Source organism: Lolium rigidum, unplaced genomic scaffold, assembly GCF_022539505.1.
Source record: "Lolium rigidum isolate FL_2022 unplaced genomic scaffold, APGP_CSIRO_Lrig_0.1 contig_13061_1, whole genome shotgun sequence".
NCBI classification, from domain to species: domain Eukaryota; kingdom Viridiplantae; phylum Streptophyta; class Magnoliopsida; order Poales; family Poaceae; genus Lolium; species Lolium rigidum.
In genome coordinates, this window is record NW_025899833.1 from 134,347 (window position 1) to 160,906 (window position 26,560).

Consider the following 26,560-nt stretch of genomic DNA (forward strand, 5'->3'; position numbering starts at 1 on the left):
ACTTGCCCCGTTTCCTTACCCTGTCAGGTGGCAACCCAATCCACCAACTCGCCATTACCGGTCACCGTCACAGCTTTGCCTCTCCTACATAACATAGCCCTCTCATGTCTCAACCTTTCAGCAAGTTCTTTCCACTCCGAAACCAGCATCCCTCTCGCTCACACCTCCTGGCTCCGGTCTCTCTCTCCGCGCTCGGTGGCCGAAAAATGGGTAGCGTCGACGCCTCGGAGAGGACGGCCACCGGGTGGGCTGCCAGGGACGCCGACGGCCACCTCTCCCCCTACACATACCCCCTCAGGTACCATGCCAATTGACCATTATTCTTCTTCCTGCATTCTTTGTTCTCCGGAACATGTTCATGCTCCTGGATCGATGTTGTCTCCCATTGATCACATGAAATCTGACGCGTAGAGCCCGGAAAGAGTGCTTTCCAAGTTCCTACCCAGCAACAACCGCGTCCTGGTTTGAAGGAGGCAAAGCTTGGAAGCTTCATCGTTCTGCTACTGGAGCTGGACCCGGTGATCAGGCTTACAGCAGCACAATGTAGCATAGTGTAGCTACAGTGCTCTGAAGATGGCCCGGGGCGCGCTGGCTGGTCCAGCTTCTCCTGTTACCTCAACATGCATGTGTTTATGTTAGAAAACAGACAAAACATGCGTTGATCGCATCTCCAGATTACATGTCAGGGTCGCATCTCTAGATTTCTTTATTTTAAAGAGATGTCTATTATATTTCCAGGGGGCCGACTTCCGAATTCCGATTATCCTAATCTACAGATCACTATATATATACATGACCTGTGCACAAATCATTGCACTGTCAAGACTGCAATTGTTTTTGTTTTCTAAAAAGCAAATGCTCTTCCCTATCTATATTATAGTGTCATAATAAAGTAGATAGAGACATGGAAGTCTGCCCCGCCTCGTGTTCTTCTAACGCTTATATATCAAGGATGAGGCTGGGGCCGGCATGGGGGGCCGCTGGCGTTAAACATTTGGCGTGCCGGAGCTAGCATACAACCATGGCGTGGTGTCAATTGTCAAATGACACCAATGGATTTGTACTAATCCCCTTTAGAATTAGAGAAAAATTCATAGCACTAGACAATGACACCAGCAGATTCTTAAGAATGACACCAATGGAGATTTTTCCTAGCTTCGCCTTGGGCATTTGGCCCCTGCCGGTCTGCTTCAACCACCTTGTAGTCTGCAATTTTATTAACACTGGTGCACAAAAACCGAGTTTAATAAAAGTTTAGATAGCCAAAAGAAACGTACTCACTCCTTTTTTTAGTTACCATGTGATTTTGGTTTAGTTAAAAATCAAACTTTGTAAAGTTTAATAAAATGTTTAGAACATAAAATTAATATTATTAAAATCATCATAAAATATAATTTCATGTTATATGCCTTTTCTATTGTATATTTTGATATTTTTTCCTAGTGGGTCAAAATTCATAAAGTTAGACTTTAATATACCCATAATATAGATTAATTGGAAACACAGGGGGTGTTGATTCATAATGTTACACGCCAATAATTTAGGTGGTGTCCGTTTTATAACTATCACGCGCCCCTAGTGTATTGCTCACATTCCTACTGTCGTGTCATAGAAACAGACTGCTAAATAGTCCTGCGTATTAATTGAAGCAAAGATTTATTGTCGATCTCGTTATAAAAAGATTTCGTGTCGATTGCTGTATGAGTGCCGGAAACTAAATGACACGTTGACACTTGTGGGCAACCAAACAAAATGAATGTGCAAATGTCTGATGTACCTTAGGATCCGTTTTACCATGAAAAAACTGACCAACCATCTTGCAAGAACTAATCATTTGACTTTTATTTTTGTCTGTTTCCATGATGTGAAACAGGAAAACAGGGCCTGAAGATGTGCTGGTGAAGGTTAAGTATTGCGGCATCTGCCACACTGACATTCACCAGGCCAAGAACCACTTTGGGATTTCCAAGTACCCCATGGTCCCTGGGTAAGTACAACAACATCTGCTGCAAGGTTTGATTTTTTTTGTGCTAAATATCATTTAACTGATAGGCATTGTACAACGTGCATTACATAGCCTGAATTCTGCAAGGTTGATGTTGGGATTTTCTTGTGCATGAGCCCGTCCGTTTTCCCTATGGGAACAGGTACCCGCATGGATTTACTTACCATTGGTAGGGATGTGGACCTCACCGGGATTGTTGGCGAGTACCCGTTAGGCACATTTTTTTTTGGCTTCTAGAAAGGCTTCTCCTAGAAGCTACCCTTCCTCAGTTTCTCCGAAAAGTTCATCTACTAAATTTACTAGTATTGGGATTTGGGAAGACTAATTTAGAAGTTTAAACAAATTTGGGAGAGATGCTTCTCAGAGAAGCTGAGCGAGGGTAGCTTCTAGGACTTAATGGAGACCCGATAAACTCTAATTTGTGGGCTGTACATAAAAAATATAAGTTGAAACCTAGCTACCGCAGTCTCCACTCTATCGGTCCGGAACGGGCGATCAAAATAGGAATATTGGATGCTCATAGTTTGTGTGGTATAAACACATTTTTTTCCAAACGATGTGGTATAAACACATAGTTAGCCAAGGTTTGGATGTTTCTATTTTTTGTGGGATTTTATGATCCATTTTTTTTCTGTTGGTTAGTCATATACTTTGAATTTACATAATAGATGGTTTGTTAGTGGCTGACAAACAAAATGTAGGCATGAGGTGGTAGGCGTGGTGGAGGAGGTCGGGCCGGAGGTGAGCAAGTACACCGTTGGCGACATGGTCGGCGTGGGCGGGATCGTCGGGTGCTGCCGCAGTTGCCAGCCTTGCAATGCCAACGACGAGCAGTACTGCAGCAAGAAGATCTGGACGTACAACGACGTCTACACCGACGGCAGGCCGACGCAGGGCGGCTTCTCCTCTGCCATGGTCGTCGACCAGAAGTGAGTGACGGTGACCCCCGCGCGCTGCATAATCCTAAAATCCTAATCGTTGTCTGATCGACCAGCCTTTGCATTTCCACGCAGGTTTGTGGTGAAGATCCCAGCCGGGCTGGCGCCGGAGCAGGCGGCGCCGCTGCTGTGCGCCGGCGTGACGGCGTACAGCCCGCTGAAGCACTTCGGCCTGACGACCCCAGGCCTCCGCGGCGGCATCCTGGGGCTGGGCGGCATCGGCCACCTGGGCGTGAAGCTGGCAAAGGCCATGGGCCACCACGTGACGGTGATCAGCTCGTCGGGCAAGAAGCGCGCCGAGGCCATGGACGAGCTGGGCGCGGACGAGTACGTCGTCAGCTCTGACGGGGACCAGATGGCCGCCGCCGCCGACTCGCTGGACTACATCATCGACACCGTGCCCGTGGACCACCCGCTGGAGCCCTACCTGGCGCTGCTCCAGCTGAACGGCAAGCTGGTCCTGATGGGCGTGACCCCGGCGCCGCTCAGCTTCCTGTCCCACCTGGTGATGATGGGGCGGAAGACCATCACCGGCAGCTTCATCGGGAGCATGCAGGAGATGGAGGAGGTGCTCCAGTTCTTCGCCAGCAAGGGGCTCACCTCGCAGATCGAGGTCGTCAAGATGGACTACGTTAACCAGGCGCTCGAGAGGCTCGAGCGCAACGACGTCAGGTACCGCTTTGTCGTCGACGTCGCCGGGAGCAACATTGACGACGCCGCCTGATCGGCACCAGCCAGATAGTGCTAGCGCAACATGCTTCACTTAAATTGTGCCTTCCTTTCCGAGGAGATGGCTTCGTGCTTGGCATAAATCCGGCATTAATAATGCTATTTGTGAAGTACTATCCGTGGTGGTTTCCTCCTGCTGAAACACATAAATTCTGCTGGTATTCCTCAATTAATAACTTAGTCCAATAGCCGGAAAAAGTATGTCTTTGTGTTCTGAATGTTTGGTCTGAACAACCATGTAGTAGTGTTTTCTGAATCTTCGGACACCATTCTGCTTTGTCTCCATGTGAATCCTTTTATCTTTGTCAAGTGTTGAACGCTTAATCAGGTGTATGAACTTGTTATGATCGAAGCATCTTATACCTAACCTATAAAAACTGCTACGATGTCCAATGTTTGTTTGCCAGGAGAAGTTAAAATTCCTGCGATGCCTGTATAGCCTCATATGTCATACTCCCTCCGTCCCGCAAAAATTTGGACGTATCTATTAATATTTAGTGTCTAGATACATCCAAATTTTAACAACCTTCGACATGTTTCATGGGAGGAAGGGAGTACATTGGTTTATAGATAATGAAATAGTCGTTGTATGAGTGGTATACTGAAGGCGACAAATAAGTAGCTGTACCAGAAATGAACTGGGAACACTTTGCTTTGCTATACAAGAAAACTCTGCGAAACTGAGAGATTGTAACTGTATACAGTTCCTTCCAAATCAACTAAATGACTCACTCTCTGCCTAAGCTCCAACACTCCAAAATCCAAATTAAAATATGGCTTATGGTTACACACTTCAAAGACTGCCTGAACATCCAACTTATTGGTGGTACAACGGTGCTATCATTTACACTAGTCAGGGGCAACTAGAAAAGAAACATAGCATGCAAAGAGTGATTATCCACCGCGTCGATCCGCTTCAGTGTTATGGTCGGTTTGAGCAGCGCTCTGGTCCTTTGATTGCACCTCTTTACCATCCTTATCGGCATCTTCAACGTGGGAATCTGTCAAGGAATCTAACAGCGAGCTCTCAGAAGTGATAGCGCCAGAACAAGCTTCACCGTCCTCTCCATTGAAGAATCTAGAAAGAGAGAGGGCATTATAAGTAGAGCTGGCCTTCTTAAGGCCCTCTATCGCTTTCATTGCTGCGAGTGTGCTTTGGTACACCTTCGAGGTTTCTGTGTCATAAGATGACGCTGGGTCATGACTACCCACAGTATTGTGAGACTGCAGCTTTGAAGAGGAACCAGCCTCGAGTACTTCTTCTTCGACCGGGAAAAGGAGTTCAAGGTTAACCTCACATTCTCTAACAAGCCTTCTTAAGGGTTCAGTGGTGAAGAATGGTTCGTGACGAGCGCGTTGAGTGAAAGGTAGGCTGAGCACGCCGCCTGTTCTTTTGTCATACTTCTTCAGTATCTTCACTAGCCCTGCATACACAAAGTGTCAGGATACTAGTTATGACGGTAGAACACTAAAGCTTGGCTAACTTGGTTCCGTGTGCTCACCAGCAAAATTTAGGGAACTGTAGGTCTGCAAAAGTATCATTTCGCCGTGTATGAGCACAAAATCTCTACGTATCTCTAGCATCTCTTCAGTGAACTCAGCCCTGGAAGCAAAAGCATTATTCTTCTTGGCTTTGACTCGCTCAATCCTCTCCTTGAGCACCTAGAAAAAAGCAAACTGCGAGTGAAAATAAAAGAAAATAGTACACCACAACTATCTAGTACGGTACTACCTAGAGCGCAAAATAATCCAGATAAAATATGAATAAGAAATGCCAACAATGGGCAATAACATTCAGAAACTGTAGATTTCAAAATAGAAAGGGAATCTGTCCGAAGGGCTGACTGGAAAACATATCAAGAATGGTGTTTCATGTTGTTAGCACAATCTTCCTCTCAATACCTCACATGTTTATTACTCCCTCCGTCCCACGAAACATGTCGAATGTTTGTCAAAATATGCTCAATGGGCTCAACACTAGACAGACTATTGCTTAAGGGTGAAACCATATAACAGTAGAAGAATATAGATAGGATGGCTTGATGAGAAGTAACTGGCTACTTATCACTACATGAGGTTCCGTCAAATGATCAGAACTATTATGAAGTCAAGAACTGAAGCATAAAGAGACTGTTTAGGCATTTCACCAGATAAGTTCAGAGGTAGGGAACAACAGCCCAAAGATCACACGATCTAAACTGCTCAATCAGCTGTTTTTGTATGACCCATACAACAAAGAAATAATAAATTTAGTTCTTTGGGCAAGGCCAAGTGCTGTTGTTTCAATTGGTTCCGGGTCCTGGTTTAACTAGAATTACTGGAACTGCCTTTGCTACTCACGTAGTCACCCGTGACCGACATTTCACACTCAGCCACATGATGAACATTGATTAAACCTTTAGTGGCAAGATTTAAACTCTGTTATCGTGCTAATGGATTCACTCTTTTTTTTATTGTTAAATATGACAAATGATATCTGCTTGACTGGAGCCTTAATATATCCCTGAGTTGAGTTAACCCAATTTTACAGGCCATCACTTAAAGAGAGTATCAAAGTATCACTGCTACGACACATTTGTTCTTTTTGTGCCCTCTTGCTAAGTATATATTGAATGTAGCCGGCGCCTCACTCGGAGTCAAGGATATTCCAACTTGTTTTGATGATTTATCTAGATTTTGGTTCGCACCGTTTAGTGGTCGTGTCAGATCTGCTATTCTGATAGGAGTTGCTATTATGATGGGAGGCACTCCCTCATTGATCTAAAAAAATTGGTTGGTCTATTTGGAAGACGAGAAACAATTCTTGTTTTCAAAGAATTAGGCCTGGAGATCCTACTAATATAGTTCTTTTTGCTTGTCGGTTTATAAACATTTGGCCGAAACTACAGAAAGCCGGGCTTCGAAGTCTGCTACTGCAGGGGGCTAGCAATATGGCTCGCGTGGTGCAGGAAATTTTTGGTCAGAAGCACGGGTGGAATCCGGTGAGACGGAGGATCGCTATGTGAAGGCCTGCTTTTCTCTGCTGCTACATCTTGCCCCTGCGTCCGCCAAAATCTTGCGGTAGCCGAAAGCCTGTCGTCAAGAAAACCTCTCTGTAGTTTGTGTGTTGGTCTAAACTGTATGCCAGTTTGTGGAATTGTGGTTTGAACTGTTGGTAGGTTATGTATTGTAATGAAAACCGCGCAGTTAAATTCAGAGTGCCAGATTTGACGGCCTTTTCTGATGGATATAAATTATAGAGCGACTGCTCTGTCATACAGAAAGGCCACATGCCATTATACTGTAATGAACAACAGAAACATGCCCACCTAATTACCTATGTTACTATGATAACCAGATAAGCCTTGTTTGCAGTTACAATTTGTATCAAGTGGCCAGTTACTCCTCATGAAACCAAATCACGGATTAATGCTGCAAACTGGTAGAGTACATCACTGTGTTGGAAATTCCTAGGCATCCAAAACTGTGACAGAGATCGCGTGGTACTACCCATCAATTGCCCACCCACGATTCAGCCATTAATTCCCCGGCACAGCCCGAAATCAGGAGGATCCAAATCCCGGTCCCCACGTACCCCCCTAATCTCCGTACTCCGCGCGGGGCGAGAAGGGGGCGGGGACAGATGGAGTTGAGAAGGATGTGGGGGGCGCGTACCTGGAGGCGGATGACGTACCACTCCTCCCTCTCGATGTAGAAGTCGTTGAGCTTTTGGAGCTCGACGTCGAGGATCCTGGCGAACCAGTTCCCCAGCGCCACGTCCCCGAACCCGAGCCCCTCGTCCGCCGCCGCGGCTCCGTCCCCATCCCCGGCGGGAGGAGGAGGAGGAAGAGGGGGCTGGTCGGCGTCGGCGTCGGGGGGCAGCGTCTTGATGAGCTTCTTGAGGGCCTTGTAGGCGAGGTACTTGTCCTTCCAGTCCGGCAGCGTGCCCTCCAGGTGGTTCCGGAAATCCTTGCCGAACTTCATCTCGACGAAATCGGATTGGATTGGGGATGGAGAAGGAATGTCGCGGCGATGGATGGATGGCGGAGGAGGAAGGAGAAATGGATGATTGGGCGCAGGGTCGCTGTCGGGTGGGCCCGCGCGCAGGGGATATTCGTCGGCACTTTCCAGTTTGGCTCCTGCCGCCGCCGCCGGTCGCCGCTTCGGTCTTAACTGGCCTTGGATACGGTGAGATTCCCCTACTATTTGTCCACACTCGCCGTATTGTACAAGGGGAATTACCGTACTATTGGTTTTCAGATACTCCGCCGGTTGAATCTTTTTATGCGACGACAAATAATGTTTTCCAGGAAGCGAAAAAGCAAAATGACGAACGAGGTTGTCCCAACATGGATGAAAGGATCGTGGCAACGCAAGAATATGAGAATGAAAGACCTACGACCTGCTGTACATGATCTACCTGTCGTAGTACTTGCTTTGTACGTACGCTGAAGAGTGATATATACGTACAAGACGATGACGCAACGCGTTGCGTATTTCCCTCGTCACGTCGTGTTTCGTCTTCCTTGCGAGTATAAGAGGCACAAGAGCGGCCCCGTGAAATAAAATAAGCCCGCGCGCGGAGGATCGCAATGTCATGCCAGACACCGAGTCTATGTGATTTATACGTGGATCTTTATTTGATTCCGTAATAGAGGAATGAAAGGATTCTAGAAATGAGGTTCAAATGGATGCTGTTTTTTTTTTTTTTTGAGAAATCTTGTGCAAAGCGTTTCTTAAGAGAAGCTGCTATGAGATTTGGCCTTATATAGAGGAGTCAAACAACCACCACAGGAAAAATGTAATGATTTACAAAATTCATCTCAAAATACTTTGAACCAAAGAAACCCTAAATCGAAAGAAAATAGGAGGATACCGTATAACGCGTTAACATGAGTTTGTGTCTCATGAAGAGAACCACAACATGTTAAAGAAAAAACTTTAGTTCCACCACCGACACCAAGAGTATCAACAACACTTCCACCTCTAATGGTGATTATATGTTGTTTTGGTCGTGCAAAGGGGTCTAGGCCCCGCGGTGCCAATTTTAGGACCATCCTTCTAATGATCAAGAAAGGCCTCAGTTTTGGCGTATATGAAGCATGGGTCATATCGATTTCACAAAGATGCGTACCCTCTTGATGATGTAGCAAACCATCCACGCAAGTTTAATACCATTGGTTTAAGACATTTCCTTGGTTAAAATACTCCCTATGAAAGATGCAGTCTTTTTGTTTTTCATCCTTTCTATTTTGCAAGAAGCTACTTGGAAGGAAAGGGTATGGCAATTTTACGGTGGAAGGGTTCAGAAAGTGGAAGAAGGTTAACAATGTAAAGTATTGTGAGTTCTTAACTCATATGGGAAAGGATAGTAAACCTGCTCATACTTATGCTGTCAAATGCTATGATAATCTGAAGAATGAGCCATATCCTATGGAACAGTTAGTAAAGAAGCAAACCGAGGAGGACATTAGCTTGCGTGATGTATTACGGTGGTTAGCATTTTCCTGTTATTTTCCTATTTTTTGATACATCTTCAGGTACTTTAAGGGATTTCTATTTTCGTGCCCCTGGTTCGTTAGTTGTACTCAGTTTTCCCCAGCCCCTTAGTTTTTCCTCAGTTTTCCCCTCCCTCTAGTTTGAAACCCGTCGCAGACGCTCAGACGGGAGGGTTGCCGTCTGGTCGGAGGCCTTCACCGTTACCGGTGACGTCTAGGGAGCCGCGTTGGTGTTGAATTGACCGTTTCTTTCGAACCGTGTTGATCGTTGACCGGAGGAGCTCACCCAAAGCTTTCCACTCCGCCCGATACCGGAGGAGCTCACACACCGCCCTCCGCCGCCACGCCGTCCTGCCCTCCTACCTTATGGCGTCGTCCGCCGCCGAGCCGCCCCCACCACCACCCCCGGGAGGCGGAGAGGGCTCCGCCTCCACCAGATCTAGATCTACCCCTTTCGCGGAGTTTGTATGTCCATCTGGTGTGCCAAATGTTCGCGTCAGCTGCGGAGAAGATTGGGAATCGGAGGGATCTAACGCATGGATTCCATCTGGGTAAGCATCGTCTACCTATGTGAATTAACAGTAGGCAGTTTTTGAGCGCCAATCGTTGTTGCTCAACTAACTGCGTTCTTTTTCGAATAGGATTGATCCAGCGCTGACTTTTCGGCTGGTGGTTAGGCTGGATTCTAGCTTTACGCGTGATTCTAAACGCAATAAGAATGGGTTTTTCTTCCCTGCGGTGGTTGCAACCACCATCTCGTTGAGGAATTTGAAAGCTAACATCTGCGCTCGGCATAACCGGAGCTCGACGACGCAGCTTCATTTCGAATATTTGCACAACAAGGAGGGAAGATTTGTTCCACTAATTTCCGACGACGATCCGGGAATTCTTTTTTCTTTGAATGCTTCTTGCCGGTTCGGTAAAATTCGTATCCATGTGGACAGGGCCGGGCATCATCTCTCTCCGGTGCCGGGGCATCATCGGTGGTCGGGCATCATGTCTCTCTACCGCTGCTGCCTCTTCTAACAGCAGTGCGCCGCGGCGCTCGTTGTAGGTCCACAGCAGCACCATCTCGTCCCCGTGCTAGTGGTAGCCGGATCGTTCGTACGGTCGATGTGGAGGACGATGCGGACATTGAGGATCGGTCTCCTCAAGATGATGAGGATGAGTTGATGTTTCCTGAATTGGTAGATCGATGCGAAGCAGGTGCAATGGAGGATCAATACATGGAAGATATTGCTTTTGGTGCCAGATTTGATGACACTGATGATGAAGAGAAGAATGAGAATGATGACAGCCTCGTTTTAGCCGATTACGAAGGTGAAGACTTGCCAACAATTGAGTGGAACAAGGAGGATCCCCAGCTTGTAGAAGGCACCGTGTTTCAAACGATGATGGACTGCCGTAATGCAATTACTACATATCACATTATCACTAAGAATAATTTTGAGGTTGTTAAAAGTGAGCCAGGTAGGTTCACAATTAAATGCCCATACCTAAGGTGTAGGTTTAGGCTGCATGCATCCACAATGCGCGTAAGCGGCTTGGTTCGTGTACTACGCCAACCAGCTTGTGTATTTAGATCACGGTGTAAAATTTGTTATCTATTACCGACATCCCTTATCATTATGTTTCGGATAAAGAAGAATAAGGAGATCCATAGGTGTCCACCTCAAGGGGGAGAGCCGAGCTGAAAACAAAGCTAGCGAAGACTAGGTGGTTGGCGAGATATAATCCTAGATTGGCTGAGAGAAGATCCTTCACTTGGTCCAACAAAGACTCGTAAAAAGGTGGTTGAGAAGTATAAAATGAAAGTACCTTACATGAGGATGTTCTATGCAAAGGAAATGGCTCTTGACAAGATCAATGGTCCATGGAATGAAAGCTTTCGGTTGCTTTACACTTTCAAAGCTGAAGTGGAGATGGCTAGTCCAGAGCAGTGTTGTAGCGATAGACAAGCATACGGCTTCCCTACAAATTGAAAAGCGGGAAGGTAATGCACAAGGAATGTTTCGGAAGGGCTTTTGTTTGTTTCAAAGCTTGCTGGAAAGGCTTTTTGGACGGTTGCAGGCCTTATTTGGCCGTGGATGCATCAGCTCTTCATGGCAGGTTTAAAGGACAGCTAGTTGCTGCTACTGCAGTTGATGGATGATGCGTGCAATTAACACACGTCCGTTGGGAACCCCAAGAGGAAGGTGTGATGCAGACAGTAGCAAGTTTTTCCCTCAGAAAGAAACCAAGGTTTATCGAACCAGGAGGAGCCAAGAAGCACGTTGAAGGTTGATGGCGGCGAAGTGTAGTGCGGCGCAACACCAGGGATTCCGGCACTAACGTGGAACCTGCACAACACAACCAAAGTACTTTGCCCCAACGTAACAGTGAGGTTGTCAATCTCACCGGCTTGCTGTGAACAAAGGATTAACCATATTGTGTGGAAGATGATTGTTTGCGAAGAACAGTAACGAACAAGTATTGCAGTAGATTGTATTTCAGATGTAAAGAATAGGACCGGGGTCCACAGTTCACTAGAGGTGTCTCTCCCATAAGATAAATAGCATGTTGGGTGAACAAATTACAGTTGGGCAATTGACAAATAAAGTAGGCATAACAATGCACATACAAATATCATGAAGAGTACTATGAGATTTAATCAGGGCATTACGACAAAGTACATAGACCGCTATCCAGCATGCATCTATGCCTAAAAAGTCCACTTTCAGGTTATCATCCGAACCCCTTCCGGTATTAAGTTGCAAGCAACGGACAATTGCATTAAGTATGGTGCGTAATGTAATCAACACAAATATCCTTAGACAAAGCATCGATGTTTTATCCCTAGTGGCAACAAGCACATCCACAACCTTAGAACTTTCTCGTCACTCGTCCTGCATTTAATGGAGGCATGAACCCACTATCGAGCATAAATACTCCCTCTTGGAGTCACAAGTAACAACTTGACCAGAGCCTCTACTAGCAACGGAGAGCATGCAAGAACATAAACAACTCATATATGATAGATTGATAATCAACTTGACATAGTATTCAATATCCATCGGATCCCAACAAACACAACATGTAGGATTACAAATAAACGATCTTGATCATGATAGGCAGCTCACAAGATCGAACATGATAGCACAATGAGGAGAAGACGACCATCTAGCTACTGCTATGGACCCGTAGTCCAGGGGTGAACTACTCACACATCGATCCGGAGGCGATCATGGCGATGAAGAGACCCCCGGGAGATGATTCCCCTCTCCGGCAGGGTGCCGAAGGCGATCTCCTGAATCCCCCGAGATGGTATTGGCGGCGGCTGCGTCTCTGGAAGGTTTTCCGTATCGTGGCTCTCGGTACTGGGGGTTTCGCGACGAAGACTATATGTAGGCGGAAGGGTAGGTCAGGGGCGTCACGAGGGACCCACACAACAGGGCCGCGCAGCCAGGGCCCAGGCCGCGCCGCCCTGGCGTGTCGTCGCCTCGTGGCCCCACTTCGTTTCCTCTTCGGACTTCTGGAAGCTTCGTGGAAAAATAGGCCCCTGGGCGTTGATTTTGTCCAATTCCGAGAATATTTCCTTACTAGGATTTCTGAAACCAAAAACAGCAGAAAACAAAGAATCGGCTCTTCGGCATCTCGTCAATAGGTTAGTGCCGGAAAATGCATAATAATTACATATAATGTGTATAAAACATGTGAGTATCATCAATAAAGTAGCATGAAGCATAAGAAATTATAGATACGTTTGGGACGTATCAAGCATCCCCAAGCTTAGTTCCTACTCGCCCTCGAGTAGATAAACGATAACAAAGATAATTTCTGAAGTGACATGCTATCATAATTTTGATCAATACTATTGTAAAGCACATGAGATGAATGCAGCGATTCGAAGCAATGATGAAGATAATGAATAAACAAATGAATCATATAGCAAAGACTTTTCATGAATAGTACTTTCAAGACAAGCATCAATAAGACTTGCATAACAGACTAACTCATAAGCAATAAATTCTTAGTAGAAAGCTTTGAAACAACACAAAGGAAGATATAAGTTTCAGCGGTTGCTTTCAACTTCAACATGTATATCTCATGGATAATTGTCAACACAAAGTAATATAACAGATGCAATAAGTAAACATGTAAGAATCAATGCACACAGTTTACACAAGTGTTTGCTTCTAAGATAGAAAGAGGTAGGTAAACTGACTCAACAATAAAGTAGAAGAATGGCCCTTCGCAGAGGGAAGCATGGATTACTATTTTTGTGCTAGAGCTTTTCATTTTGAAAACAAGAAACAATTTTGTCAACGGTAGTAATAAATCATATGTGTTATGTATAAGACATCCTATAAGTTGCAAGCCTCATGCATAGTATACTAATAGTGTCCGCACCTTGTCCTAATTAGCTCGGATTAACACGGATTATCATTGCATAGCACTTATTTCAACCAAGTGCAACAAAGGGGTACCTCTATGCCGCCTGTACAAGGGTCCAAGGAGAAAGTTCGCATTGGATTTCTCGCTTTTGATCATTCTCAACTTAGACACACATACCGGGACAACATAGACAACAGATAATGGACTCCTCTTTTAATGCTTAAGCATTCAACCACAGTTAATATTCTCATAAGAGATTGAGGTTTTATGTCCAAACTGAAACTTCCACCATGATTCATGGCTTTAGTTAGCGGCCCAATGTTCTTCTCTAACAGTATGCATACTCAAACCATTTGATCATGAAAATCGCCCTTACTTCAGACAAGACGAACATGCATAGCAACTCACATGATATTCAACAAAGGTAAAAGTTTATGGCGTTCCCAGAAACATGGTTACCGCTCAACAAGCAACTTATTAAGAAATAAGATACATAAGTACATATTCTTCACCACAATAGTTTTTAAGGCTATTTTCCCATGAGCTATATATTGTAAAGGCAAATAATAGAAGTTTTAAAGGTAGCACTCAAGTAATATACTTTGGAATGGCGGGGAAATACCATGTGGTAGTAGGTATGGTGGACACAAATGGCATAGTTTTTGGCTCAAGGATTTGGATGCACGAGACGAATCCCTCTCAATACAAGGCTAGGCTAGCAAGGTTGTTTGAAGCAAACTCAAGTATGAAATGGTGCATCAAGACTCACATATAAACATATTGTAAGCATTATAAGACTTTACATCGTCTCCTTGTTGTTCAAACACCTCAACCAGAAAATATCTAGACTTAGAGAGACCAACCATGCAAACCAAATTTTAACAAGCTCTATGTAGTTCTTCATTAATAGGTGCAAAGTACATGATGCAAGAGCTTAAACATGATCTATATGAGCACAACAATTGCCAAGTATCAAATTATTCAAGACATTATACCAATTACCACATGCGGCATTTTCCGTTTCCAACCATATATCAATGAACGAGGTAGTTCAACCTTCGCAATGAACATTAGAAATAAAGCTAAGAACATATGTGTTCATACGAAATAGTGGAGCGTGTCTCTCTCCCAAACAAAGAATGCTAGGATCCGATCTTATTCAAACAAAAACAAAAACTAAAGCAAACAGACGCTCCAAGCAAAGCACATAAGATGTGACTGAATAAAAATATAGTTTCACTAGAGGAACCTGATAATGTTGTCGATGAAGAAGGGGATGCCTTGGGCATCCCCAAGCTTAGATGCTTGAGTCTTCTTAAAATATGCAGGGATGAACCACGGGGGCATCCCCAAGCTGAGACTTTTCACTCTTCTTGATCATATTGTATCATCCTCCTCTCTTGACCCTTGAAAACTTCCTCCACACCAAACTCGAAACAAACTCATTACAGGGTTAGTGCATAATTGAAAATTCATACATTCAGAGGTGACATAATTATTCTTAACACTTCTGGACATTGCACAAAGCTACTGAAAGTTAATGGAACAAAGAAATCCATCAAACATAGCAAAACAGGCAATGCGAAATAAAAGGCAGAATCTGTCAAAACAGAACAGTCCGTAAAGACGAATTTTACAGGGGCACTTAACTTGCTCAGATGAAAATTGTCAAATTGAATGAAAGTTGCATACATATCTTAGGATCACGCACGTAAATTTGCAGATTTTTCTGAGTTACCTACAGAGAATACTGCCCAGATTCGCGACAGCAAGAAATCTGTTTCTGCGCAGTAATCCAAATCTAGTATTGACTTTACTATCAAAGACTTTACTTGGCACAACAATTCAATAAAATAAAGATAAGGAGAGGTTGCTACAGTAGTAACAACTTCCAAGACTCAAATATAAAACAAAAGTGCTGTAGTAAAATAAACACATGGGTTATCTCCCAAGAAGTTCTTTCTTTATAGCCATTAAGATGGGCTCAGCAATTTTAATGATGCACTCCCAAGAAATAAGAGTTGAAGCAAAAGAGAGCATCAAGAAGCAAATTAGAAACACTTTTAAGTCTAACCCACTTCCTATGAAAAGGAATCTTGTAAATAAACAAGTCATGTAAGCATAATGCAACAAGCATAGAAAGATAAAACAAGTGTAACTTCAAGATTTTCAAGCACAAAGAGGGGAAACTTAATATTATTGAGATGCATATAACCATGTTTCCCTCTCTCATAAAGATTTTCAGTAGCATCATGAACAAACTCAACAATATAACTATCAAATGAAACATTCTTATCATGAGCTACATGCATAAAATTGTTACTCTCCACATAAGCATAATCAATTTTATTAGTTGTAGTGGGAGCAAATTCAACAAAGTAGCTATCATTATTATTCTCATCAAGTGTAGGAGGCATAGTATAATCATAATAAAATTTACTCTCCATAGTAGGCGGCACCAAAAGACCACTATCATTATAATCATCATAAATAGGAGGCAAAGTATCATCAAAGAAAATTTTCTCCTCAATGCTTGGAGGACTAAAAATATCATGCTCATCAAAGCCAGCTTCCCCAAGCTTAGAATTTTCCATAGCATTAGCAACAATGGTGTTTAAAGCATTCATACTAATAACATTCCCATTAGCATGCATATAAAGTTCCATGGGTTTTTTAATTCTCTCTTTAAACACATCATGTCCTAATTCAAGATAAATACTATAAAGATCTCTAATATTTTTGTTGTTTTCCATTAAGCCTAACTAGTGAAATCACTCAACTTAGTGTTCTCAGGAGTATTCATTTTAGCAGTAGTAAATAAAACAAACTAAATAAAGTAAATGCAAGTAACTAATTTTTTTGTGTTTTTAATATAGAGAACGCAACAAGACAGTAAATAAAGTAAAGCTAGCAACTAATTTTTTGTGTTTTGTTTTAGTGCAGCAAACAAAGTAGTAAATGAAATAAAGCAAGACAAAAACAAAGTAAAGAGATTGGAAGTTGATACGTCTCCAACGTATCGATAATTTCTTGTGTTCCATGCCACATTATTGATGTTATCTACATGTTTTATGCACACTTTATGTCATATTCGTGCATTTTCTGGAACTAACCTATTAACAAGATGCCGAAGTGCCGATTGTCTGTTTTCTGCTGTTTTTGGTTTCGAAATCCTAGTAAGGAAATATTTTCGGAATTGGACGAAATCAAAGCCCGAGGGCCTATTTTTCCACGAAGCTTCCGGAAGTCCGAAGGAGAGACGAAGAGGGGCCACGAGGGGGCCACACCCTAGGGCGGCGCGGCCCCCTTGGCCGCGCGGCCCCGTGGTGTGGGGCCCTCGTGCCGCCTCTTGACCTACCCTTCCGCCTACAAATAGCCTCCGTGACGAAACCCCCGAGCACCGAGAGCCACGATACGGAAAACCTTCCGCAGACGCCGTCGCCGCCGATCCCATCTCGGGGGATCCAGGAGATCGCCTCCGGCCCCCTGCCGGAGAGGGGAATCATCTCCCGGAGGACTCTACGCCGCCATGGTCGCCTCCGGTGTGATGTGTGAGTAGTCTACCCCTGGACTATGGGTCCATAGCAGTAGCTAGATGGTTGTCTTCCCCTCATTGTGCTTCATTGTTGGATCTTGTGAGCTGCCGAACATGATCAAGATCATCTATCTGTAATTCTATATGTTGTGTTTGTCGGGATCCGATGGATAGAGAATACTATGTCATGTTAATTATCAAGTTATTATACATGTGTTGTTTATGATCTTGCATGCTCTCCGTTTCTAGTAGAGGCTCGGCCAAGTTTTTACTTTTAACTCCAAGAGGGAGTACTTATGCTCGATAGTGGGTTCATGCCCGCATTGACACCGGGGGAGTGACGAAACCCCTAAGGTTGTGTTGTGCTCGTTGCCACTAGGGATAAAACATTGGCGCTATGTCCGAGGATGTAGTTGTTGATTACATTACGCACCATACTTAATGCAATTGTCTGTTGTTTGCAACTTAATACTGGAGGGGGTTCGGACGATAACCTGAAGGTGGACTTTTTAGGCATAGATGCAGTTGGATGGCGGTCTATGTACTTTGTCGTAATGCTGTTGACGTCAGAAACCCACTGGCGGGCAGAGACGGGCAACACCGTAGAGCCGGGAACAACTAGGGCTGCGGCTGGCCCTAGTCCCTCTGAGCGACGGCCCGCAAAGCCTCCTGGTCGCACGCACCGATGTTTATCACAAGGGCGTGCCACCCGACCTATACCTGGTCGGGAAGGTGTGGATGATGCCTCGCTTAGTTTCCTGCAGGGCACACACATAAACGTTAAATACGAGCCTCGATCGGCTCTCGGGTTATCCCGTGAATCGGCTCAAAGAGCCGATCCACCCATGATTCGGACGAGGTGTCCGAATATATGGTGGTCCTGCTTGATCAAGGTAAAGCTAATGAGATCTACGACGATGTGGGGTTTTCACCGCATAATCGGATCGTCCTACTCCAGGTTGGGCCTCGCGGCCACGCACGGTGATCGTAAGCCGATCCTAAACAAGGCCTAAAAACCAACACGAGGTTGATCCTCGGAACATCCCGCTTAGGGCCAACGAACGACACCCTACGTGCCGCTGGATCCCCCCCCTTTGTAAGGCCTAACTATTGCAGATATTAAACTAATCCTTGCAGAACAAGGAGCAATCGTAACGGATCAGATCTACCAGACTATGATCAAGCGGGGTGCCGCCCCTACGCCTAAGATAGGCGTAAGGGCGGCTAGACATGCAAGGATTGCACTACTAAAGCATGCAGCATGAAGAACAATGCTAACCCTAACATGTCTAAGATAACTATGTTGCTCGCCATCAAAAAGGCTTCAGTACGAGCAACGCATGAACAACGTAGGCAGGCTTGTGCTGCCTAGATCGCAAGATGCGATCTAGGCAGCATGATGCTTACCGGTAGAAACCTCGAGACGAAGGAGTTGGCGATGCGCCGAGATTTGTTTGTGGTTGAACGTTGGTTGTTGTTTATTCCATAAACCCTAGGTACATATTTATAGTCCAGATGGACTTTCTAATGTGGGCGTGCACTAAACCGTGCACGAGTAAGATTCTATCTCTAAACTAAGATGCGATCTAATATGTTACAGATACACGGGCAATTAAGCCCAACTTGGTATAAAAGGCCGATCCACGTATTCCTTCTATATATATTTCTTCAATCCCATCTTGATCGCGGCCCACCTCTGACTCGGTCAAATTCTGGTGATAACAAATGCCCAATTAAATCTCACTATACTTATCATGTCATGTATGTGCATTGTTATGCCCTCTCTATTTGTCAATTGCTCGACTGTAATTTGTTCACCCAACATGCTTTTATCTTATGGGAGAGACACCTCTAGTGAACTGTGGACCCCGGTCCATTCTTTAATACTCGAAATACAAATCTGCTGCAATACTTGTTTTTACTATTTTCTCTCGCAAACAATCATCTTCCACACAATACGGTTAATCCTTTGTTACAGCAAGCCGGTGAGATTGACAACCTCACCGTTTCGTTGGGGCAAAGTACTTTGGTTGTGTTGTGCAGGTTCCACGTTGGCGCCGGAATCTCCGGTGTTGCGCCGCACTACATCCCGCCGCCATCAACCTTCAACGTGCTTCTTGGCTCCTCCTGGTTCGATAAACCTTGGTTTCTTTCTGAGGGAAAACTTGCTGCTGTGCGCATCATACCTTCCTCTTGGGGTTGCCCAACGAACGTGTGAAATACACGCCATCAGAAGTGGAGACTCCCCTTGCAGCGTGTCTTGATCTCCCCGGCAACGGCGCCAGAAAATTAGCTTGATGCGTGCAATTAACACACGTCCGTTGGGAACCCCAAGAGGAAGGTGTGATGCAGACAGTAGCAAGTTTTCCCTCGTAAAGAAACCAAGGTTTATCGAACCAGGAGGAGCCAAGAAGCACGTTGAAGGTTGATGGCGGCGAAGTGTAGTGTGGCGCAACACCAGGGATTCCGGCGCCAACGTGGAACCCGCACAACACAACCAAAGTACTTTGCCCCAACGTAACGATGAGGTTGTCAATCTCACCGGCTTGCCGTGAACAAAGGATTAACCGTATTGTGTGGAAGATGATTGTTTGCGAAGAACAAGAATCGAACAAGTATTGCGATAGATTGTATTTCAGATGTAAAGAATAGGACCGGGGTCCACAGCTCACTAGAGGTGTCTCTCCCATAAGATAAATAGCATGTTGGGTGAACAAATTACAGTTGGGCAATTGACAAATAAAGAAGGCATAACAATGCACATACAAATATCATGAAGAGTACTATGAGATTTAATCGAGGCATTACGACAAAGTACATAGACCGCTATCCAAGCATGCATCTATGCCTAAAAAGTCCACTTTCAGGTTATCATCCGAACCCCTTCCGGTATTAAGTTGCAAGCAACAGACAATTGCATTAAGTATGGTGCGTAATGTAATCAACACAAATATCCTTAGACAAAGCATCGATGTTTTATCCCTAGTGGCAACAAAGACATCCATAACCTTAGAACTTTCTGTCACTATCCCGCATTTAATGGAGGCATGAACCCACTATCGAGCATAAATACTCCCTCTTGGAGTCACAAGTATCAACTTGGCCAGAGCCTCTACTAGCAACGGAGAGCATGCAAGAACATAAAAAACTCATATATGATAGATTGATAATCAACTTGACATAGTATTCAATATCCATCGGATCCCAACAAACACAACATGTAGGATTACAAATAAACGATCTTGATCATGATAGGCAGCTCACAAGATCGAACATGATAGCACAATGAGGAGAAGACGACCATCTAGCTATCGCTATGGACCCGTAGTCCAGGGGTGAACTACTCACACATCGATCCGGAGGCGATCATGGCGATGAAGAGACCTCCGGGAGATGATTCCCCTCTCCGGCAGGGTGCCGGAGGCGATCTCCCGAATCCCCCGAGATGGGATTGGCGGCGGCTGCGTCTCTGGAAGGTTTTCCGTATCGTGGCTCTCGGTACTGGGGGTTTCGCGACGAAGACTTTAAGTAGGCGAAGAGGTAGGTCAGGGGGGCCACGAGGGGCCCACACGCTAGGGCCGTGCGGCCAGCACCTGGGCCGCGCCGCCCTGTTGTGTGGCCGCCTCGTCGCCCCACTTCGTTACTTCTCCGGTCTTCTGGAAGCTTCGTGGAAAAATAGGCCCCTGGGCGTTGATTTCGTCCAATTCCGAGAATATTTCCTTACTAGGATTTCTGAAACCAAAAACAGCAGAAAACAAGAATCGGCTCTTCGGCATCTCGTCAATAGGTTAGTGCCGGAAAATGCATAATAATGACATATAATGTGTATAAAACATGTGAGTATCATCAATAAAGTAGCATGGAACATAAGAAATTATAGATACGTTTGGGACGTATCAATGGACATAATTGGATGTTCCCTGTTGCTTATGGGGTTTTGGATGTTGAGTCACAGGAAAGTTGGACTTGGTTTCTGCAGAATTTGCGCGACCTTATATGTCATCCACCAGGACTTGTTATCCACACAGACGCTTGCAAAGGTTTGGAGACTGCGGTAGAAGCAGTATTCCCTGGAGTGGAGCATAGGGAATGTATGCGACACTTGGTACAGAATTTTACAAAGAAATTGAAGGGTAAAGTTTTTACTGACAACCTATGGCCAGCTTCATACACATGCAGCTCTAGGAAGCATCTGTTTCATTTGGATGTGTTGTATAAACAAAAACCCGGGGTGAAGGAGTACTTGGATGAACATCATCGTAGGGTGTGGTCAAGAAGCCAATTCAATGAAATTTGCAAGGTAGACTATGTAACAAGTAACCTTGCGGAGAGTTTCAATTCAAAGGTCAAGTCATTGAAAGGGCTTATGCTCGTGGCAAATATTTGATAAGATTAGGCAGATGATCATGATAAAGATCGATCTCGCGTCAAAGAATTGCATCCACAAATTATGTTGGCCATCTCATGCTCCCATCTTTGATTAAGTCTTTGCATGACAGGGCAAAACAATTGAGGATGCAATGCGTCGAAAAGGAATGGAGGCTGAGGTAACCTACACTGACAGTAAAACATGCAGTGGAGGTATCCAGTGAGTTTGGTTGATAGGACATGCCATTGTAGGGGATGGCAGATCCGTGGGATACCCTGCATACACGCATTGTTTTTCATGAGTGTTATAGGGGGTGAAGATGGTGAAGTTGATCAGTATGTGTCGAGTATTTCTCTGTTGCCAAATTTAGGGCTGCATATGCTATGAATGTTCCTACCTTGTTGGGAAAAGACCAATGGATGAAAGTCGATCCAGTGCTTCAAACTCGTACTCTCCAAGTATTGACTAGACCGGCAGGTAGGCCGAGGAAGAATAGGATCAGAGCTAGTGCAGAGGGTGGTGCACCGATTCAAAAACGTAAGTGCAAACGTTGTGGAATCCCTAGACACATTGCTAGGCTTTGTAAAAATGGAGTTGACCCAGCTTTTGGAATGGAAGATCAGGCGGGAGCAGAAAATGCAGAGGAGAATGAAGCAGCAATTCAACTTGAGATTGAAGCAGCAGTTCAACATGAGGTGATTGAAGCAAGCAAATGCAGAGGAGATTGAAGCAAGCAGTTCAACATGAGGAGATTGAAGCAAGCAAATGCGAGAGGAGATTGAAGCAACAATTGAACATGAGGAGATTGAACCGATGGATCGAGAGCGGAGGGAACAGATGGATGTAGAGCTGCTTGAACCGATGGATCGAGAGCGAGAGGGAACAGATGGATGTAGAATGGCTTCAACCGATGAGTCTAGAGGAGAGGGAATGATGATAGTCGAGAATGCCTCGAAAGTAGTAAGGCCATGATAGAAGCTAACTTCGAAGAGTACATGGCAGAAGAAAAAGCACAAGCTTTGCAGAAGAAGAAGAACAAGAAAGAGGGCAAAAGGAAGGTAGACACCGGTAATATCCCTGGTAGGGTTACCCGGAGTAAGGTGGTGGCCCCGGCAAGTCACACCAGGAGCAAGGAAAGATTTTATTCTGAACAACTAATTTGAATTTGTATGAACAATTTGTATTGGGGTTCCCTTTGTATTGGGGTTCCCTTTGTATTGAGGATGCCTTTGTGTTGAACAATTTGAATTTCTATGAACAATTTGAATTTGTATGAACAATTTGTATTGGGGTTCCCTTTGTATTGGGGATCCCTTTGTGTTGAACAATTTGTATTAGGGTTCCCCTTGTGTTGGGGATGCCTTTGTGTTGAACAATTTGAATTTGTATGAACAATTTGAATTTGTATGAACAATTTGTATTGGGGATGCCTTTGTGTTCAACAATTTGAATTTGTATGAACAATTTGTATGCCACATTTAAGCCACATTTATCATTTTCTCTAGGGTTTAGGGTTTTAGGGTTTTAGGGTTCAATTCAAAATAATTCAAAACATGGTGGAACCTTCCCATGGAGCCTTGTTATGTTACCTACAACCTAGAGAAATAATAATGGAAAAGAAAATATAGAGATATGAAGTTTTTATGCCAAAAGCTTCAAAACCACTTCCTAGTCCATGAGCTACTAGATATGAAGATGCAGGGCTTTCTGCTCAATACACCTCCCAAATACCCACTATGCTTACAAACTTTGTCCAAATGAGTCCAAATTCGTCACACTTGTGTATCTTTGAGTTGCAAACAATATCTAGTCGGCCAAAATGTAATATATTGTTCAAATAACACAATTTTACAATTTTTATGCCAAAAGCTTCAATTTCCCTTAGTCCCTTTATTATTTGGGTGCCCCTGTTTTACTTAGTGTTACTCAGTTTTCCCCTCCGGCCCACTTGTTTTACTCGGTCCTACTCAGCTTTGCCCTTCCGATAAACATTTCCTCACTTTTCCCCCTCTTAGTTCTACTCGGCTTTCCTAACTTGTACTCACCGGCTGATCTCTCGATTGGTCGAGATGTATGTCACAAAGATCTTGGTTGGTTGAAAGCTCAACGAACGCTTGCACCGTTCGATCATTTATGATCGGACGGCTCGTATCTCTCTCTCTACCACGATGGACGCATACGGAGACAAGAGCAGAGCACATACCTACCAACCCTGGCAGTCGCATATTCCAGTCGCATCTTCCTCTCTCGTATTTCCTCTCTTACTCCGGCGGTCGCGGCGGCGCGGATCTAACCGTGCGTGCGGCGGCGTGTGGCGGCGTGCGACGGAGCGGATCTAACCGTGCGTGCGGCGTGCGGCGGCGCGGATCTAACCGTGCGTGCGGTGGCGTGCGGCGGCGCGGATCTAACCGTGTGTGCGGCGGCGTGCGGCGGCGCGGATCTAACCGTGCGCGCGCCGTGGATCTAAGAGTGCCGGTGAGGATCTAACCGTCAGAAATAGTTGAAATGTCTCTCTCTGTCTCACTTTCAATTCTATTCTCAGATCTGTTGAATGATGAAGAACACCAAGACGGCGGCCGTGCCGACAGTGGTCATCGATGCCACGAACATTGAAGCCATCGCCTACAACATCGCTTCGACGACGCAGACCCAGCCTTCAATGTCGGAGCCTGTTGATGTCTCACTTCCGGTGCCGAGAGTGCGAATTGATGCCAAGACGATTGAAGCCATCGTCTACAACCGCGCTGCAAAGCCGCCGATCCAGCCCTCCGCAGATCCGTCGCTGATGAAGTACACCAAGACAGCGGCGGTTCCGACAATGGTCATCAATGCCACGAACATTGAAGCCATCGCCGATAACATCGCTTCAACGGCGGATGGCGCAGATGACCACCCCTCAGCCGCCCGTCGTCCCGGCCTTTCTTGCCCATCGCTGCGCGGCCGTGTTCGATGCCGCAAATTGGGATAAATTATGATAAATTTGTATTTTTCAATATCCAATTGGGATAAAATTGTTCGAACTACTACCTCCGTCTCAAAAAAAGCTTCTCCACGTTCTTGATGTGTCCATGTATATCCGTATGTATGATTTGAATTCTATTCCAACTTGATTGGGAAGATATTGATATGTATTTGATCCGGAGGCTGGTACATGCTTTCACTTTTGGGATCCCTTCACTTTTATAAAATGTTCATGCATGCTAAAATTATCGCGCGCATTACTTAGCACAAGTAGGAAATTGTACACCAAAATACAGTGCTTAGAGCCACAACAAAATACAGTGGTTAGATCCATCTACTGGAATAACAATTCTATACTAAATCGTCTACCGTAACCACATAACCGCTAGGACAGGGATGACACCTAATAAAACCGCACGGATGAATCTACTTTTCTCCTCTCCCATCACTTTAAGTTCATGTTCTAGATTTTCTACCACTTGATCAAATACGGCAAGATCTGTCTCAACTCTCAACTTCTCCTTGCGAATAAGCTCCGAATTCTTCTTTTCTTCCTCCACAATACGCTTCAGCTCGAATATCATCAGGTTTTTACGGGCCAATTCATCACCTAAATTGGCCACCTTCTCCTCCAAATCCATCCTCCGGCTACACCACCGGGTTGATTCATCTTGGTATGCAATGTACCATGGATCATCGGCTTGCTCGGCTAATCGTAACAATAATGGAAAAAAGAACAACCGAAATCACTCCAACGAGCCATGGTGGAACTTCAAATTCAACGGTAGTACAGAGAGCTGAAGCTAGATACCCGCACTTCCGACGAGGTAGGAGAAGTAGAACGTGGCCACGACATGATCGAATCGCCACCCTCGCCGGTGTACCCGCTACGACCGTACATTGAGGACTATTTCGTACCCGCAAACTCCAATAAATTACGGGAACCGAATCGATTAGGGGGCGGGGGAGGCAGAAGCGGAGGTCTTACCAAGCTATACCAATTGGTGCGCGGAACAAATCCCGGTCGTCGTGGGCGGCGGATCTGCTTGCGGCGGACTTTTCTGCGTTGGGTACAATGCGTGCGGACGAAATAAGTGTTGGAGCCGTGGTTGACGTGCAGCGCCGCAGCTCGTCCGACGCCACCGGGGGACAGAGGCGGCGGCGCGACGAGGCGCCGACGATGGCTGCTCCGTCCGACGGTGGGGAACGAGCTGCCAGCGGTTCTCCGGTCTAGCTTAAGAATAATTAATTAGCGAACTTGTTGCTTCTCTCTATAATATTCTCTAAAGACATATATCGTAGCGGCAATATGTGTCTTTTCCTCGAAAAATAGACGACCCCACCGGTCATTGGCTGCGGAGGCCCCACGGAGCGGCAATATATGATTTTCTCTAAATAAATAGACGACCCCACCGGTCATTGGCTGCGGAGGCCCCACGGAGCGGCAATATATGATTTTCTCTAAATAAATAGACGACCCCACCGGTCATTGGCTGCGGCAGCCCTACAGAGCGGCAATATATGTCTTTTCCTGAAAAATAGACGACCCCACTGGTCATTGGCTGCGGAGGCCCCACAGAGTAGCAATATATGAGTTTCTCTAAATAAATAGACGACCCCACTGGTCATTGGCTGCGGCAGCCCCACAGAAGCGGCAATATATGTCTTTTCCCGAAAAATATACGACCTCACCGGTCATTGGCTGCGGCAGCCCTATAGAGCGGCCCCATTTGTCATTGGCAGCACCGCGTATAAAATCATGAAATAAAACGGCCCACACGTCGGCGATAGATGGATGGCTGCTCCAACGTGTCTCCCGACCCTACCCGTCGGCACGAGACGGTCGGGAGGAGCTTCCCCGTGCGGCCCCACCCTCGTCAGACTAACGGTCAAGGCCTCTGACCTGACGGCTAGCGGCCGTTCCAGCACTTGTGCGTGTTTCAAACTAGAGGAGGGGAAAACTGAGGAAAAACTAAGGGACTGGGGAAAACTGAGTACAACTAACGAACCAGGGGCACGAAAATAGAAATCCTTTACTTTAATGCATGAACTATCTGCAGTTTTGGTTAATCATCAATTAGATGTTATCAAAACTTCATAGACGAGGATATGATGGTGCCAGTAACATGTGTGGGGAGTGGAACAGACTACATGCCAAGCTAATAGAAGAGT

At 45.3% G+C, this 26,560-nt stretch overlaps 2 protein-coding genes across 2 annotated transcripts; one reads left to right on the forward strand and one right to left on the reverse strand.

Annotated features, from left to right (window-relative positions):
* Positions 1 to 206: 206 nt before the first annotated feature.
* LOC124680339 (probable cinnamyl alcohol dehydrogenase) lies at positions 207 to 3,667 on the forward strand. The gene is made up of 4 exons (XM_047215410.1): positions 207 to 298; positions 1,874 to 1,987; positions 2,707 to 2,934; positions 3,019 to 3,667. The coding sequence occupies exons 1-4, from the start codon at positions 207 to 209 to the stop codon at positions 3,665 to 3,667; spliced, it is 1,083 nt and encodes a 360-aa protein (XP_047071366.1).
* A 639-nt stretch (positions 3,668 to 4,306) lies between these two features.
* On the reverse strand, positions 4,307 to 7,688 carry LOC124680336 (SPX domain-containing protein 4). The gene is made up of 3 exons (XM_047215407.1): positions 7,327 to 7,688; positions 5,175 to 5,334; positions 4,307 to 5,096 (listed from the first exon to the last, which is right to left on the reverse strand). Exons 1-3 carry the CDS (start codon positions 7,633 to 7,635, stop codon positions 4,567 to 4,569), a joined length of 999 nt encoding a protein of 332 aa, XP_047071363.1. The 5' UTR covers positions 7,636 to 7,688; the 3' UTR covers positions 4,307 to 4,566.
* Between the last annotated feature and the right edge of the window lie 18,872 nt (positions 7,689 to 26,560).

Coding starts and splice junctions, on each gene's coding strand:
- LOC124680339 (XM_047215410.1), top strand. CDS start 207: ATGGGTAGCGTCGACGCCTCGGAGAGGACGGCCACCGGGTGGGCTGCC. Junction 1,988..2,706: donor AAGTACCCCATGGTCCCTGG/GTAAGTACAACA, acceptor AACAAAATGTAG/GCATGAGGTGGTAGGCGTGG. Junction 2,935..3,018: donor GCCATGGTCGTCGACCAGAA/GTGAGTGACGGT, acceptor ATTTCCACGCAG/GTTTGTGGTGAAGATCCCAG.
- LOC124680336 (XM_047215407.1), bottom strand. CDS start 7,635: ATGAAGTTCGGCAAGGATTTCCGGAACCACCTGGAGGGCACGCTGCCG. Junction 5,335..7,326: donor GGTACGTCATCCGCCTCCAG/GTACGCGCCCCC, acceptor GCTTTTTTCTAG/GTGCTCAAGGAGAGGATTGA. Junction 5,097..5,174: donor CAGTTCCCTAAATTTTGCTG/GTGAGCACACGG, acceptor TTGTGTATGCAG/GGCTAGTGAAGATACTGAAG.